Raw genomic sequence first — 18753 nt, forward strand, 5'->3', positions numbered from 1 at the left:
AGACTGTGCCTTTTCCCTTTCTAAGGGGACGGTTCAGCCTCTGAGTTCTTTCTAGCCACAGAGCTTAATGTCTGCTCATATTTCTTTCATTCCTCATACTTTGCCCTGATCAGAACAGTTGAGCCAATTGGTCATTTTGCTCAACTGTGTATACTACTGGGAACTGGTGTAAGTGATCCTGTGGCCTTATCTCAGCTTTCTGGGCCTTTCAGGTAGAAGTGGTTTCTAAAGCGTCAAATATATTTCCTTGTCTTTTTATTTTCCTTCTATTTCAACTTTAACTTTGTTTATACTAATCTTGAAATTCTTATTTATTTTAACAATTGCTTAATAGCATCAAAGTGTTCAGATACTTAACATTTTACTAGTTGGTAACAATAATAAAATTTTATTTGTGTTACCCTGTGAAATTTTTCAAAATATGTACATGTATGTTCCTATTTGTTCTGCCGGCACCTCTGCCTCCTACCACCATCTGCTACAACCTTTGTAAGCTTTGCTTAAATCTTAGTATACAGACCTTTATTTTTTCATACTCAAATATTTTAATTTCTCTGACTGTGGCCAGTGCTTCTAAATGCCTTTGTGTTTATGCATTTTTACTCATTTTACCTGTGTGGAGTTGATGTTAATTATAAGGGGAAAGAGAGGAGTAAGATTACCATTAATGCATACTAGCATTTAACAGTGGAAAGGAATAAACCCTATTATTTTAGCAACCACGATAGAAATAAGATCATATATAGATCAAAAATGTTGATAGCTAGGTTTGTAGATACCATAGACTTTATGGAGATATTTTTACAGCATTTAAAATGTGTGCAATGGGGCCAGGGAGACGGCTCAGTGGAATAAGTGCTTGCCCAGTAGGCACAAGGTCCTGAGTTTGATCCCTGGTACCACCAAAAATAAAAAATAAAATAAAATGTATGCACTAGGCCTGATGGGTTATAGCAGATGATGGTGATGTTTGTCATTATGGATTCATAGCATAGATCTGGGGATGTATCTCAGTGGGAGAACGCACATCGAGCTTGCACAAAGCCTTGGCCTTGATCCCCACTGCAAAATGAAAAAAAGTCATAGCACAGTTTGAGAAGACAAACATATACATAGTTATAATATAAGGAACTGTAAGTACTATGGTAATAATACCTAGGAAGAGAAGACCACCTTGAACTGCGATGGTAAGCACTGTGATAATAGCGTAAGTACTTTAAAAAAAAAAAAAAATCTTATTTATTTATTTGGTACAGGGTCTCACTACACAGCTCAGACTCATAGTGGTCCTCCTGTCTCAGCTCCCCCGGAGCTGGGATTATAGGCATGCACCCCTATACCAAGTTTTGGTGGCCAACTCAGCAGGCATACGGTACTGGGGATCAAGCCCTGGTCCTTGTGTTTGCCAGGCAGGCACTTAGACCGCTGAGCTCTCGCCCCAGCCCCAGCTCCAGCATAGGAGCTTTGATCTGTGATAATCAGAGACCAGAATGGTTAATTTTGCAGAAAAGTTGGGCCCCAGCTGCCTTTTAGACCTTTTGCACTGATGTAGTCCCTTCCCTTATAGCTTCAGAAAGAAACCCCCACCATAGAATAGTGAGGAACAATAGAAAATGCAGAAACCTGCATTTTTAAGAGGCATTTTCAGTCATAGACTAATAGATTGACAATATTTTGCTGATACTTAAAAAAATGTTGCTCCACTATTTTCTGGGCGTTGGTTGGTTGGTTGGTCTTTGCAGCAGAGGCTTACGTTACGCACGCTGGTCTTGAGCTCATGCACTCTGCAAGCCTCCCAAGTACCTGAGACGACAGTGGGCCGCTGTGCCACTAGGCCCTGGGCCCTGCTGGCTTCTGGCTTCTGCTTCTGGCGAGGGAAAGGTCTACTACTACTCTTTGTTCCCTTATAAGTAAGTATATTCTGGATATTTTGAAGCTTTTTCTCCATCACTGGTTTCAGACAATTTGAACGTGATGAGCTTTAAGGTAGTTTCCACCATGTTGTTTCTTGAGCTTGGAGTTTGAGACTTTCTTCACTCTCAGGCTTTGGAGTTTTGGTCGTGTGAGGAATTTTGCACTGCTATTTCATCAATTTTTTTCTGTATGTTCCTCCCCCAGCCTCCTTCAGAGACAGACTGTATAAGCTGTAGGATGCTCGAAGCTGTTATTCAGACCTGTGCTGCTCCGCTCATTGTATTTTCTCTGCGTTGACTTCAGATATTTATCTTGTCTTCAAAGTCACTAATCTCTTCTGCAATGCCTGCCCTCCTGTTTATCCTAGCCCAGCATATTTTTCATCAGACCTTGTAATTCTTGTATCTTCAAGTCCTACTTATATCTTTTTTATTTTATTAATTTATTTATTTATTTATTTTACGGTTGCTAGAAATTGAACCCTGGGCCTGACACGCCTTTGCTCCCCACTGAGTTAGCTCCCCAGCTCCAGATTTAGATCTCTTAAGAATGTTATCTTTTTTATTTTTATTTAGCATATTCTAATCTCCTCTCTAATTTTTAAACATATAGAGTACAGTTATAACTATTTTAATGTCCTTGCTTTAATTCTATTATTTGTGCTATTTCTGAGTCAGTTTGATTGATTTGTCTCTTCCTTATGGATCCAGTTTCTTTTGTTTCTTGCATGCCTATTTTTGATTTAATGTTCTATATTGTGAATTTTGTTTTGTTGAATGTGAGCTATTTTTATATTTTCACAGCTATTTTTACTGGAAATAGGTTACTTGGAAACAGTTTGATCCTTTTTTGGTCTTGCTTTTAAGCTTTTTAAGGCGGGAGCAGAACAGCATTTATTCTAGGGGTAATTTTTCTCCACTACTGGGGTAAACTTTTCTGAATATTCATTTCACTTACAATATAAATTTTTTCTACTGTGCTTATTGGAAACAGGAATTAGTGTTTGTCCGGTGTAAGACCTAAATATTGTTTTCTGTAGTCCTTGATTCTTTCCTGGTTTCAGGCAGTTTCCTCACATGCATGTCTGGGTCAGTATTCAGTTGAAGACTTAGCTATGGTTAGGGAGGGCCCCCAGCTGTCATGTTAGCCAGTTTTCTGTGGCTATAGCTGAATCAGAGAGTAGGTAATTTATGAAGAACAGGCTAGTTTAGCTAGGTCACAGTTCCAGAGACTGGGAAGTCCAAGAGCTCCTGAGGTCTGACTCTGGGATCTGGTGAGGACCTCCTTTTGTGTCATAATGGGGCTGAGAGTATCATATGGTAGGGTGGAGGAAGTGTGGTAGCTAGGATCTTCCCCCCATTCCTGCTCTTCCCCCTCTTCCTCCTCCTCCTCTTGCCCGGGGTGTGTGTGTGTGTGTAGGGGTTGAACCCAGGCTCTTTGAACTGAACCATATCCCCAGCCCATTACTTTGAGATAGTCTTGCGATATTCCCCAAGCTTGGCTTGAATTGATGATCTTTCTGCCTCAGCCTTTTACAGTCCTGGGATTACAGGCGGTTGCTCCAGGCCCCTCTTCCTCTTTTTCTAGAGCCCCTGATGCTCACCTCAGGACCTCATCTTAGCCTCATTACTTCCCAAAGACCCATCTCCAGATACCATTATCACATCAGTTGGAGGCTTAGATTTCCAATAACTGAACCACTGGGAGACAGTTCAAGTCCTAATCTGCCCTCTGCAGACCTCGAGTTCTCTCCCTCTGTAGCACTCGGCTCTGTTGTTTTTTACCTTGTGAACTCTGACTTGGGCTTCTGTACACTGGCAATTTCATTTCTTTTGGTTTCCCTTTCCCTGCACTGTAGCCTGGAAATCCCATGTAGAAAGCTAGGGGTAGGGCCAGGGAGATAGCTCAGTAGAGTAAGCGCTTATCTGGCAAGCGCAGGGTCCTGAATTCAATCCCCTGTACCGCAAAAAAAAAAGCAAGCTAACTATCTAGCTAGGGGCAGTTGTAGGACCCTCATTGTTCGTTTCCTATTTTTCAGCAATTGTCATTTTTCAATGCCGAGAGTCCAGTTCTTGAAAATCGTTGTTTCATATATTGTGGGGTTTTGTTTTTTTTTTTAGTTGTTTCAGATCTTATCCCTTGTTATTCCCCTTGGCCAGAGGCAGAAGTTGTCCCAGAACAGAAATTTTACAATTTATAGTTATTTTTACAATTAAGAAATTAGTGATTTTGGTCTTCGTTTTTATTTCATCATCCTTCTTTATAGAGCTGCACTAGTAGCTCTTTTAAAAACTGGATTTAATATTCGTTGACTGCCTATCTGTACCATACTATATGTTGCTAAAATATAGGGAGGGCACAGATAGGATTCTTATTATAATTAGATTTTAAATATAAAAAATGCCACTATGATATTGTTATAGATAGACAAATTAGATAAAAATGTTAATAGGCAGTCAGACAGGGCCAGGCCCTTAAAAGAGAGAGCACAAAAGACAAGCTACCCTGCAACTGTGGGAGGGGCAGATGCTCCTGCTGTGAACCAGACCTAAAGGCCAAACAAATGCTAAAAGAGTAGCACCTGGGATTTATATTCTAAATAGGTATCTATCACCTGGAAAGACCTGAGTCACTAGCCCAACCCCCAACAGAAAGAGACCCTGTCCCGCATTCCAGCCCCCAACAGGGAGAGACCCTGTTCCCTATTCATGCCCGCTTGCAACGTGACTCGCTTTCCCATTTGATACTGGATTTAATCAGTTTTACCTGAGCAACGGTGCTTGTAATCCCATTGGTTGACCATAGTTTTGTCACACCTCCTGCCCACCTAAGCGAGTTCCCATTCTCTTTACCTTAGCCCCGCATGGTTTTACACTATAAAAGTCCCTGGAAGAGACAGCTTCCCGGGGAACTACCCGCTCAGGTCCCCCTCCTGTCCCTCTCTTGGACAAGAGCTTTCTTTCTCTCAATAAATATATTCTGCTCAGAACCTCCGTTTGTTCCTAAAATTCATTCTTTGGTTTTAGAGAACATGAACTCGTGCAGGTCAGGTCCAGAGATCGTTTTTCTCTGTTATTTGGAGGTTCCCTATATGGTTTGGAGGTCACCCACCCGAGACTAGTTTTTCTCCCTGTATCAATATAAAGTGACAAATGTAAATTGTGCTAGATATGATAAGAAATCAGACGTTAGAATTGATGACCTTTGCTAACAGAATGAATTGTCACTAAGCATGGGCAGGTTAGCCACCCTTTCTTGGCATCTGTGTCCGTTCTACCACCAGCAGGGTAGCGTGGATCTGTGTCGGTGCCCGCAAGCCTTTAGAGCCGTCTGCCGTAACAGCCTGCTGCAGCAGGTGTGCCCGAGGTTCGCCACCACTGCCGGTCCTTGTCTCTCCTGCATTCATGTCCTTGCATACCGTCTTTTCTTTCCCATAGTGCTGCTCATGCTGTTAGACCTGATTTCATTTTCCCATTTACTTTTGGGAGTATAAGCATGTCACAGACTGAAATGTAGCACATCGGTTACATTTGCTTGTAGATGAAGTTTTCAGTTTGTATGTTCTCAAAAGCAAATGTTAATTGGTGAATGGTGGGAGGGACATAGGTTACAGGTAGCAGAAAACCTCAATTACAGGTAATAGACCTGGTCTGTATTTCCAAAGGAGTTCTTTGAGTGGTGAATGGGGTCAGTTATCATTTCAGTTGTGTAGGTGAAGCCAAAGGCTGCTAGTGCCATTTGGTGGTCCTTGCCCTGTGCCTGAGCAACAAGAAGGTGAGGGAAGTACTGGTGTGCGCCAAGGGTCAGGTGTGGAGTGCGCTGCCTGGAAAGGACAAGGTGCAGGTCCTGACTGGTTCCATACACACTGTACTATGGCCAGATTGTGACAACCGAGAGCGCCAGGTCATGGTTGATGGAATTTTTCATTTAATCTGGTTGTTGTGATCAAAACCTTCCTTGGAAAAATAACCCACGTTTAGATGACTGCTCGCACATGTGGTCTGTCTGGAGCTTGCAGGAGCTCCGGATATTCCTGCTGCTCCTCAAGGAACTCATTGATGTAATTTCAGACGCTGTCTCCTCACTCCAGAGAACATGTGGTCTTGCTTTGTGTAAGATGCTGTATCTTACAAGACACACTGCTGTGTTAGTTTGTAAGCTTCTTGTTCCAAGCGTCTCTAGCAGGCCTACTTTTTCTCAGATGCTTGGCAAGCCTCCATGTATGAATAGCCCTTCTGTCCTGCAGAGGCTGCAAAAAGTTCCGCGTGAGTGTTTGAGAGTTAACCAGCATTTACTGAGCAAGCACTGTGTGAGGCATTAACTTAAAACTTACAGGGCTTGTACAGGAGGGTCTTTTGATCTCAAAAGTACGTTCAGTCGAGGGGGAAATAGCATTGGTGAATTTGGAGGACCACAAGAGAAAATTAGAAAATAAGCAAAACTGTTTGTTTTGAGTTCTGTCTAGTATCTTCTGTGAGGATTGGTGGCCTGAGTGACCGAGTAGCTGGCATACAACCGTGTAGGCATGTTCTATTTTGAGATTCAGTTTATGGTTTGGGAAGGATATATTATAATCATTTTCAACAAATGCTTCTTGAGTATGCAAAGTATCTCTGTGGTAGGCACAGGGGTCCGGAGAAGTATAAAGTTAGCATCCTCTGCTTGTGATGACTTTTTCGTGTTTAGGAAAGCAAGATATGTTTAAATTTTTTTTAAGAACTTCAGCTATGTCTTCTTCTGAAGAAAAGTGTCATCAACATTTAATAGAAATAGAGGGGCCGGGGAGATGGCTCAGTGGAATAAGCGCTTCCCTCGCAAGCACAAGGGCCTGAGTTCAATCCCCGGTTCCACAAAAAAAAAAAAGAAATAGATATACTACAGGGGCCAGGGATATAACTCAGCAGCATAAGCGCCTGCCTGGCAAGCATAAGATCCTGAGTTTAATCCCTGGTACCGCCAAAAAATAAATAAATAAATAAATAAATATGAATACATAAATAAATAAGAAATATATACTGTGCTAAACTGTTGTAGTGGATTTCTAACTGGTGGGCAACTTACTATACCCAGCTGAATTAAACTAGCATGGCACTGGGTGCAGGAGGCCCACCTGAGGGTTGTTGCCAGCAGCATGAAGGCAGAACAGGGGGAGCTGCTGGAACGCTGTTAGGGCTGCTGTTTGGAGAAGCTGTTGGAGCTGTTGTTTTGGGGGGCGGGGTTGGTGGAACCTGGGATTGAACTCAGGCCCCTGTGCTTGCCAGGCAAGCTCTTTTTTTTTTTTTTTTTTTTAATTTTTGGTGGAACTGGGGATTGAACTCAGGCCCCTGTGCTTGCCAGGCAAGCGCTTATTCCACTGAGCCAGCTCCCCAGCCCAATATTCAGCTTTTCTTCTTTTTTTTTTTTTTTTCTTTTTTTTTGTACCAGGGATCAAACTCAGGACCTTGCACTTGCCAGGCAGGCACTTAGGCTGCTGAGCTGCCAGGCAAGCTCTTATTCTATTGAGCCATCTCCCCGGCCTCTTGTTGGAGCTGTGGGAAGCTGCTAGTTCTCTCGGGCTGTTCTGCTGGAGCACCTTGTCATGCTGGCTTTCCTGATGAGCTCTGGAGGCGCTCTGGTCCTCCTCGTAAGCACTGCTTCCTGGCTCCGGAGGGGAAGACGGTGCACTGCTCACCTCATGCAGAAGCTTGTCATGCTGGCTTTCCTGAAGGGAACTCAGCTTTCCTCCTTGTGGGAGGAGCTCGGGACTGCACTGTTGCTGAGGACGGCTGTGGGATTTTGGGGGAGCTCTGGTGCTTCCCTTGAGCGTTGCTTCCTAGCTCCAGTTCAGATCCCTCAGCCTGCTGGCACAGATCTTTCATCCTGCCGGCATAGACTTCCTAGCTTCCACCACTGACCTCTGGGCCTTCCCAGCAGATCCATGAAGTGGGCCTGCATAAGACATTGTCACGGGCTGTAGCCCTCCACTTGGGCCTGTGGGAGGCATTGTTATAAGTTCTAGGTTTTCAGCTGGACTCATGTGGGATATTAGGATCTAAGCCCTCAGCCGGAGTCCTTAGTGTTTATGTATGTGGATGGATTTCCTGTACTTCTTGTATGTGGTTCTTAGGTCATTCATTATAAAATGCTATTATAAAATGTGTTCTGTATTATATTATTCTCCTTGTAAAAACCCCAAGCTATGACAACTATTAACTGAGCAATTAACATGTGCCAAGAAAAGGGGAAGACCTTTACTTTTTGTTATAGACATTGTGTGTATATATTATATAATTTATATATGGTTAGAATTTTTTATCAAGTGAAAGTATTACCTCTTTTGTAATTTTTATTCCTTAATAAAAATGATATAAACTAAAAGATTATATAATATTAACCTGAAATATCTATGGTAGGTTTATAAATAATTTTTTCTTTTTTTTCTTTTTGCAGTACTGGGGACCAAACTCAGGATCTTGTGCTTGCCAGTCAGGCACTTATACCACTGAGCTATCTCCCCAGCCCCTTCATTTTTAAATTGTACTTCCACATAATTATCTACATTGTCTATGATAAATATGCATTTTATAAACATAAAAAGAAAGCACTTGGGAAAAAACCAAGAACACCATACCAACTTTTGGGGTTTGAGGTTTTGTTTGTCTGTTTGCTGTGTTTTGGGGTTTTTTTGAGACATTATCTCACTGTGTAGTTTAAGCTGGCCTTGATCACCCTGCATAGCCCAGGCTGGTCTCAAACTCATATGATCTTCCTGCCTCAGCCTTCCAAGTAAGCTGGGATTAAAGGCGTGCACCACCACACCTGGCTATAACCATTATTATAGTAACTATTTCAACATGAGTACTGTATTGACTATAATATTGACTATAATACACTAGCTTTCCCATTTTTGCTCCCGTCTCCCACCACAGTTTTAATCAAGTTTATTATTATGTTATGCTACTGCTATTGAATAAAAAGATCAATTGAGGCTGTTTGCCTCCTTACTTCTGTTTCTTGGCCTTTTGGTGAGTTAGCCTGGGAGCAGAAGGAATCGGCTGGTAACTATTCAGCTGTACTGTGAAGAGCTGCTTAGAAAAATTTAAACTATGCTGGTTGGGTTATAATTATGTCTGTCATTGTGGGATCTGATCTCTTGTTTTAAGGCATCCTAAGAATACTTTGCTCTGCCTTTATATTTAGTCATGTTGAAGAAAGCAATTAGACTGTCCCATATCCCCATCTGGTACAGTGCAGAAAACTCATCTGCTTGGCTTGCTTTGTGTAAGAGGGAATTTAAATTTTTAAGTTATTTGTGGTTCAGTTAAGTAATTAAATCTTGTTTCTCCCAAACTTTGTTGTGGGGACCTGTGTTCCCTTGTAGTTATGAGCTTAATTATGCTGAACAGGGATCAGATGCTGCAGTACATAAGGAAGTCAAAAACTGGGGGAGAGTGGCTGGCATTTCTAAACGACTTCCATGCTCTCCTTCCTTTCGCAGCACGTGTTTGATGATCTCAGCGGCTCAGTATCCTTATCCTGGCTTGGAGACCGCACTGGGGTGAGTAATATTTATTTCAGTCCAGTAAGAGGATGGAGACCGGGGTGGAAGCACTACATTTCGTTACTTTCCAAAGCAGTTTTCAGCCTCAACTGGAGCAAATGCACGTTTACAGGACAGACTCTCAGAAAGTTGTAGTTGGTTTGGTTTTGCCTTAAAACTGGGAATATCTTTTATCTCCTTCTTCCTAACTTCCAGGACATTAGACTTTTTTGTGTTTTGAGTTGGGGTCTCACTTGTAATTCAGGGTGGCCTTGAGCTCACTCTAGCCCAGGCCAACCCTGAATTTGCAGTGTTCTGGGATCACAGGTGCGCCCCATCACACCCTGCCAAGGTAGACACTATTTTAATCTTTAGTAGTTCCTTAGTATCAAAATGAGCAAGCAGAAGAAAGGGAAGACGGTGCTGAGTGCTGAGACCATACTTGGGAAAACCTCAGTGTAGAAGCAGAAGAGGCGCAGTACCTGTCTTGCCGTTTTGTCCCCTACGCTGTTTTTTCTATATCCTTTCCCACAGTTGTATTAAATAATTCTGGCAGCCTTGGGTGTTCAAGTCTGCTGTCCCTGTCCATTTAGAAAGGAACTACTGCCAGGACTGGGGGAGAGGAAGGAGGCAGTCAGCTCCTTGTCCCTCGTGCTATGCAGGTGACACCCTCCTAAGCTGGCATGCTGAGGGTGCATGGATCTTGGGGGGTCGGTTCTGTTGTTACATGCCTGAAAAGGGGCAAGAGCCGTGTCACATGCCTCCCCCATGTTCCAGTATTCATGGGCTTGAGTCACACAATAACTATATTAGAAGCTTAAAGAAATACATTTTGGCTTTGGAAAACAAGTTCTTATCTTAATTAGTTTTAAATTTTTCAGTAGAATTTTTTCTTTCTCAACTTCTTCTAAAATTTGGGTTATAACTGCAATTTTCGCAATTTATCTATTTGGATAAGATAGTTGATATCTCTAAAATTTCTTATATGGCTTTTGAGACTCCTTAGACTGCAATACTAATCTAACCAAGGTCTTTTCTATCATATACTTTTAAGAAATAATTATTTATAAAATGAATTTCATGGAGAACTAACAGCAGGAAGAATAGGGTGGACACATGTACCACAGTAACATGCTTCACAGTATTTGAACCTCTGTAGGCAGAAAAATAAAAAAGATAGTTCTTGCCAAGAATGTCTTGTGAGAATTTGGATACAAAGGTAGTTAAATTCTCCTTTACTGTAATGTGTATTTGATTAGTTCTGTCGCACTGCCTCAGGTACGGGGAAGAGGTACAATCCCAGCAAAGTTTGTTGAGGGTATCTGGACATATAACAATAAGTCTGAGGAACTCTGTCCTCATTTAAAAACTATATATATTACTGTGATACAATCTGCTACAAAGTGACCAATATTGCAAGTGTGGTTTAGTTTCATCATACACCAGCATGTCTTTGGAGTAGCTTTCTTGTTGATGGAATGCTTTTGTTTTTCTCTAGGTTATTCTAGTCTTGACTACCTTCCATGTACCACTGGTAATTATGACCTTTGGACAGTCCAAGTTATATCGAAGGTGAGATCACTGATATGTATTAGAGGGCTGTGACAAATATATTAGGAAAGTACACTCTCCCTTCTCTGAGAAAAGTGGACTCTAATGGTTGATTTAAAAGATCTTCTGACCATCTGAAGTTGTCACGATCAGCCTACTTCTTAATGTCTGCTTAGCAGCCTGCGGGTCGTGCTTCCAAGGAGATGGGGTCAGCCTGACTGAGGGGGAGAGCAGGAGAGGAGGATGAAGGCAGTATGTGGAAGTGAGCGCTCATGTTGATTTACAGATACTTGAAGGAAGGTAGTGTGGATTTTATGCCTCTATTATGAACAGAGAATTTTTACAAATATCCTTAAAATTAAAATCTTAATTGTACGTTCCAAACACACATTATTTATAGAAAATGTTTGTTTCTTTTTTTTTTTTTTTTTTTTTTTTCTTTTTTTTTTGCGGAACCAGGGATTGAACTCAGGTCCTCGCGCTTGCCAGAGAAGCGCTTGTTCCGCTGAGCCATCTCCCCGACCCCTATAGAAAATGTTAAAGTCTAGACAGATTGTTTCTCTGTAAGATGGAGATTCTCAGGTGATTGTTTTTAGGTAAGGAACAGGTGCTCAGGTCAGACCAACCAGAGTACTCAATAGAGTCCACACTGGTAATGGCAACAGGAACATGTTTTCTGTGACATTTGTGTTTGGAGTTGTTTTCTCAGAGGCACAGCCTTGTAAGTTCTTTCCTTAACAATAAGATTCAAGACTAGCTAGCTCCCCAAAATTACTGGTTATCTCTTCCATCTTTGTGTCTATCCCATTCTCCCCTCCTCCAAGAAACCTAAAGAAATAATGACACCTCAAGTAATGAATGCTATCCCAGGACCAGAGTGCCTCCAAGGAGTCATGTTAGTTTATAAGGGTTCTTATTCATCCTGAACTATATCCAGAGCCTGATTTTTTATTTTAATAAAAGGTCTTGCTAAGCCACTAAGTTGCCCAGCTGAGCTCTGACTTGCAGTCCTCCTGCCTCGTCCTCCAGAGTGCTAGCACTCTAGACATGTGCCACCACTCCCCACTTCTCAGGGTTCTTTATTTGACTGTGGGTCTTGGCCCATGTGAAAGGGAGCTCATGGTGAGGCTCTGAAGTGAATTATCCCGCCTTCTCTTTCCAAGTAGATGTGGTCCTTTACTGCTACTCCTGGGCCTTGAGCCAGAGCTCCCTGCCCTTCAACACAATGCTCTTGGCTTAAAATAAACTATATTTACCTTGAGGCTATGACAGAACTTGGAATTGCTGTGAGTGCCCTGGAGACAAGGCTCTTGCCTATCTGCGCTTCCCCAGAGTCTAGCCAAATGACTGATACAGTAAACAGCAGCAAATGTTAATTGAATGAATTAGTGCTTTGACTTCTCTGTAATTTTTAGCCTGATAATGTATTTTGTTTGTTTGATATGGAATTGACAATGTATTATAGAATCCTAGTGCCTAGAAAGGGCTACAATAGGTTCTTGGTTTATTCAGTTAGAGTAGTAACTAAATCATTTTAGCCATACACAATTTCATTTTAGAAGGAAGATGTTAATGAAACTTTGTAAGTTTATTTTAATAACTTTGTAATACTTAAGAACCATTGCTATTATGAGATCTCACCTCATGATGCAGTTTTCCATGCCAATTTATCTTTTAAAAACAATGCAATTATATTTTACAACATTTGGAAGTTTTACAGGAAAGCAAAGCCTCACCTTGCAGCATAGTGTAATCTTAGTTTATTTACAGTTTATTATGTTGATGCTCCCCTTTAATGTTGTCATATGGCTGTATGGTATTTGGAAGCAACACAGAGCAGCAAAAAGCTGCCAAGTTTTCTTGGCAAGTAGGCACGGGATTGAACCTCAGCACTGTCCTTTGCAGTAGAATGAACTTGGGCAAGTGCTTTAACTTCCTGGATCTTTCCTGTTATTTATAAAAGAACAATAATGCCAGGCCTCCTGACATAAGTCTTATTTTAGCACTGTGGGAGGCAGAGAGGCAGGAGGATTACAAGTTCAAGCCCACCCTGAGCAATTTAGTGACTTGACAAGACCGTCCTGCCTCAAAATAGTTAAAAATGATGTGGGAATGTAGTTCTGTGAAGGTTCTGGTTCCAGTCCCCAGCACTGAAACCAGGGGGAAGGAAAGGAAGGGGAGGGAGAGAGGGAGGGAGGGAGGTAAGGAGGGAGGGAGGAAAAGGGGGAAGGAAATGACGCCCATCTCAGACCTGCTGCTTAAATGTTCTGCAGCATTTGGCATGGAGTGGGAACTTGGTGCTGTTAGCTGCTGCCTAGCTATTAGCTCCAGTGTCACAGGTGGCACATACTTTATCAGTCGTAGAACAGCCCTAGCTGGCAAAAGGTAATTGCCTAGCCCCTAACTCTTCCATAGCTTCTCCACCCCCACCCTGTCGACACATCAGTGCCACTAACACTTAGTGTCACACACTACACCATTCTGAGGAGTTAGCACTCATACCACTCTTTCTGCTAGTAACCCCGCATTTTTGTTAGATTGACATAATTTACTTACTCATCACTCCATTGGACAGTTAAATTATACCTAATTTTTCACTGTAACTAATGCTACTGTGATGACTGTCACAAATATTTATTTCATAAGAATGTTCATCTCCAGGGGATTTTCTTAGTAGAAAATGAAAAACTTCCTCTCTTTTCTGTCTGTGTGTCTTGAAGGCAATTTCGTGAACTCTCCTCTTGAGGTGGACTAATCTGCACCTAACGGATGAGCTGTTTTTGTCATTTCTCACTTGCTTTCAGAATTTACTTATTCGGTACATTACTCCTTGGTTATGTTGCTAGAATTAGACCTGTCTTCCTGAATCAGACTCATAACTGTTTTCATAACTCTCCTCATCTTTTCGCCTTTCAATATTGTGCCTAAGACTAAATAAAACCAAACAGCTGGTATCACTGTTACTGTTTAATACCCACTTGCCTCGGCCCTTTTTCATTCTTTGTTCCTTTGAGACTCTTCTCTCCTAATATGTGCTTTACTAGAGAACAGTCCTATTTGGTTTTGACCTAGTATGTGTTTCCCAAGTTACTTTTCTTCATGTTGCACAGCAGTGTTATTGTTGTAACCACATCTCTCTGAACGTTACTTTTTCCCTGCTGTGACAAGAAGTCTGATTTGCCCTCCTTCAGAGCTCAGGCAGAAACCCTAAACATGCCTTGTTGCTTCTTGATCTGGGCCGGCTTGGCCAAAATCAAGCAGGTCCTCCACATGCTTCTGTCTCGCACTTACAAATAAAATGAAAACTACTGAATTCACTCCGAATACCAAAATAAATAAAATTTTTAAAAGCCCTATCCTGGCTTGGTGGTACACCTGTAATCCCAGTACTCAGGAGGCTTAAGTAGGAGCTCACAAGTTTAAGGCCAACCCAGACTGTGTAGTGGATTCAAAACCAGCCTAAGCTACGTAGTGAGCCCCTGTCTCAAAAAAAGTACATGCATACATATGTACATACGTACATACATACACTTTGTAGACTCTTCTTTTTTCACAGCATTGACTATATCATTTATCAGATTACCTTTGTCTACTAACTCTTATATTATCAAAAGTTTATTTAGGATATATATATGCTAATTATATACCACGGGCTGTATGTGGTAGGGCATGAAGGTTCCAGGACTGGATGGAGGTTGTTTCTGTTATATATATACAGAGTTAGAAAAAATATCCTGGTTTTAGCTTCTGAAAAACCAATTGTTAAAGTATTTAGGAGAAAATAGAGTCCCGAGGACATTAATGATTCAATAAAATTGAGAGACTATATTAATATCATCAACTTAAAGGAATTGTGGGCCGGCCTGATAGCTCAGCGGACTAAAGCGCCTGCTTAGGCAGAGTGCAGCAGCCAGGGTTTGATCCCCGGCATGCTGTGCCAGCCCCACCGCAGGGCACACTGAGACAGCAATTGAGACTGAGTGTGGTGGTGTGTGCCTATAATCCCAGCTCTTGGGAGACTGAAAACAGAAGGATCACTACAAGTCCGATCCAGGTAGTGAGACCCTGTAGACACCGTCTTAAAATACAGAAAAAATAAAATAAAGGAATTGTGTTGGAGTAGAATTTATAAGTATAAATTCTAATTCTCTATTAAGGAATATTAGTTTATATAATGGATTATAAAGTATATTGGTTTCGTAAAGTTTTAAAAAACTAGTTATATTTCAGGTGACAATTTGATTTTTGGTAAGTAAAAGATATTTTCATCTTCTTTTTTTATGGTTTCTTGAATCTGACTTTTCAGTGTTAAAATCTACATAGTGATATAAATGTAAGCATTATTCTACACCAAAATACTGCACCTGATTACAAAACTGTGGTGGGTCATTTCTGGTTTTCATTTTCTGTTAAGAGTTGATCAGATTTTGAAAACTAATAAAGGAATCTCGGGGCTGGTGAGATGGCTCAGTGGTCTAAAGCACCTACTTAGAACAAGCTTAGCAAAGCACAGGGACCGCGGTTCAATCCCCCAGCACCACATGCCAGCCAGCCCCGCCCCCTGGTGGGCTGAGCTGGCCACAAAAAAAATAAATAAACACACATACACACACACAAAAAAAAAAATGTTAAAAAAAAAAAAAAGGAATCGCTTAAGAGAGCTCACACAAAAGTTTATTCCATAGTCAACTTAAGTTTTTAAGATGTTGCTTGAGATTTTAAGAAACAAAATAGAGAGCTGGGGAGATAGCTCAGTAGAATAAGTGTTTGCCTGGCAAGAGCAAGGTCCTGAGTTCAATCCCCGGTACTGCAAAAAAAAAAAAAAAAAAAAAAAAAGAAAAGAAAAAGAAACAAAATAAAGATAACGTGCAGTTGTACGACTGGTGCAGGATGCTGGTGCGGAAGACCTCCCGAGACGTGGCGTGACAGCAGTGATGTGCTCAGCTCATTTTTCACTCTGGTATAGTCTTAACAGTGGCTGCGTATTTCAGTACAAGGTTGGCTTAAGTTACATTTACAGAATACATTTCCCTGCTTTTTCTAAAGTTTATTTAAATGTATAATGTTAGCAGATTTCCTTTAATACAACATTTTTAGACTTTTCTTAATGCAAAATATGTAAGGATCTAAGATGCTCATATTCCTTGATTAAAAGTTCTATGATTTTATTTGTATATCTTATTATCTTTTTTCACTTGTATTTTCAACATTTCTAAAGAAAGTGTGTGTTTTTGTAATAATGAAAAAACAAAATATTAAATACACAAAATGTCAGACAGTGAAAAAAAACAAACTGAAATATTGGCAGTTAAGTGTTATGTAAATTTAAAGTCTGCCATTTTTGCCTGGTGGGTGTTTCAGGGCTGTGATTCCTCTGGCACATTTGGATAAGGTCCATCTTCCTAACTGGCCTTTTAACTGGAAGCCTCGGTGCACTTGGGTGTTTTTGTTTATGATAGTTCTGTACTATAAAGTTGACTAAATTTGTGAATACTGAGCCATTGCTTCTCGGGAAAATGCAGGATTAATCTTCTGCAGCTCTCTGAGCACAGTTGTCAGCTGATGGATACATAGCCACGTTTTGTATGTATTTCTGTTTAAAGAATATATGTGCTATTTGCACTCATGGCCACTACAGCCTTCGCCCAGATGGAGCCCATCTAACAAAAGCATTTCCTCATGAGGCTTAGCATAGTTATCCTGTGCTCGGAAACACCAAAGAGCAGGCAACGCCCTGTGTGGAGGCCATTTGAAACAGCAAAGCCTCCAGTAAAAAGATTCAGAAATGTGAAAACGTGATCCTCAGTAGGCCACAACACGGATTCTTGTTCACAATATAAAAGCTGAGACAAGAGGACAGAGCCTCCTCATTTGACCTCAGCTGGGAACATATGCACTGGGGTTTTTTGTTGCTTCGTGAATGTCTTCATATAACTGTGAAAGCACCATGGTATTGGTTTTGGGCTCACAAATGAATTTGAACTGGTAGGTAAATTTACAAATTCAGAATTGTGAGTGATGATGGTCATCTGTATGAACTTTCCCAATTAGTGAAAACTCAAAGCTTTGTTAAGCAAAAGGGATGCAGAATTTGAAAGATTCTCAGTCTGTCCATTTCACAAAAATCGTGAACACTAACAATGTGGTCAGGAGACCATTTGAGGGACCAACCTGATAGCTCAGCGGACTAAAGCGCCTTTTTTGGCAGAGCACAGCAGTTGGAGTTTGATCCCCTGCTTGCTGTTCCGGCCCTGCCCCTGGGCACTCTGAGACAGCGACTGAGATTGGACGTGGTGTCGCGCACCTGTAATCCCAGCACTTGGGAGGCTGAAACCAGGAGAATCACTAGAGTCTGATGTACGTAGTGAGACCCTGTAGACCCTTTAGACTCTGTCCTAAATAGAGGAAAAATAAATAAATAAACAAACAAACAAACAAACAGGTTAGTATGGGTGTCAGCCACACACTCAGCCACCCAGCAGGAAGGCTGCCAGTTTGAACTTAAAAATGAAGGAGACAGATAGGAATGAAAAAAAGGCTGCCGCATTTCTTGACTTCGATGGGGGAAGGACCACTGTAAACATGTACTGTTCTTCAAGACAAGAGAGAACGGTCCCCAATACAGTTCAGAGATCAAGGCTGCCTCCTCAGTTTCAAAATGGAGAAATGAGACGTCACCTTGCTTACAATAGCCAGGTGACTTCCACCCAAGCCTTTGGGCACAGGGCCACCCAGATCTTGGGGGCCCTGCCCCTGCCTGGCAAAGTGCATCGGACAGAGCACTAAACCAGTGAGGATTATTCTTGCACCTTGATGTCTCATAGAATTTGCCTTGTGACTAGACTGTCATGAGATCCCTTTTATTTCCTGTTTCTCCCTTTTGGAACAGAACCATCTATCCCGTGCCTGGCTTATTTTATTTTGGAGGCTTATTTATTTAGCTTGTTTGGTTTCGTAGGTTCATGGGTAGAGGAGGTTGCTTCAGGATGAGTCATTTCGTGGGTCTCCATCATGTCTGATTCAGACAATATTCAGGTAACACTATGGATATTAGACTTTTTGAACTGATACGAGGGTGAAGTTAAGACTTTTAGGGTTGCTAGAACATTGTAAATCTCACATGTGAGAAGCACGTCAGTCTTGTGAGACTAGGGATAGGATGCTACAGGCTGAGTGTTTGAGGATGGGATAGGATGCTACAGGCTAGGGATAGGATGCTACAAGCTCCCCTCAAATTCGTATGCTAAAATCCAGTCTGATAGGATTCTGAGGCATTTGTTAGGCACAAATGATGTGAGAGCTGAGCCTTCATAAAGGATACCAGGGAACCCCCATGGCCATTCTCCCTTACAAGGTGGCAGTGACAAGATGCCAATTTGTGAACCAGAGAGTGGACGCTTACCAGATAGCACATTTGCTGGTGCCCTGGCCATGGGTTCTCAGCCTCCAAAAGTGGGGGAAACAAAAGTCAGTAGTTTGTGCACCACCTACTCTGAGGTGTTCTGTTGTACACCGAGAGGATTAAGACAAGCTCTAGTTTACAGCCATACCGCCCTGAGCGCACCTGATCTTGCTGATCTTGGAAGCTAAGCAGGGTTGGGCCTGGTTAGTACTTGGATGGAAGACAAGCTCTATTCCACATATATTTGCACTTTAACCTTATTGTCTTGAATTACAAATGTGAAAATTCATATTTACACCACAAATATACACAGAAGTTATATTTATTTTTGAAAACTGTAAAGACACAGATATTCAGATTGACTCAT

At 41.5% G+C, this 18753-nt stretch overlaps 1 protein-coding gene across 3 annotated transcripts in view; it reads left to right on the top strand.

The window, feature by feature from the left end:
• Window positions 1-18753, top strand: part of Sort1 (sortilin 1) — a 113242-nt gene that overhangs the window by 46553 nt on the left and 47936 nt on the right. For 2 of the 3 annotated variants that reach the window (XM_023721689.1, XM_023721690.1), the window contains exons 1-2: window positions 9395-9451; window positions 10932-11005. In XM_023721689.1, the coding sequence (XP_023577457.1) occupies window positions 10974-11005 (32 nt within the window). In that variant the 5' untranslated portion in view covers window positions 9395-9451; window positions 10932-10973. Of the gene's footprint in view, window positions 1-9391; window positions 9452-10931; window positions 11006-18753 lie in introns of those variants that run through there. The other variant, XM_023721688.1, reaches the window with a different exon arrangement.

Source organism: Octodon degus, unplaced genomic scaffold (assembly GCF_000260255.1).
Source record: "Octodon degus isolate 3935 unplaced genomic scaffold, OctDeg1.0 scaffold00084, whole genome shotgun sequence".
Lineage (NCBI taxonomy): Eukaryota > Metazoa > Chordata > Mammalia > Rodentia > Octodontidae > Octodon > Octodon degus.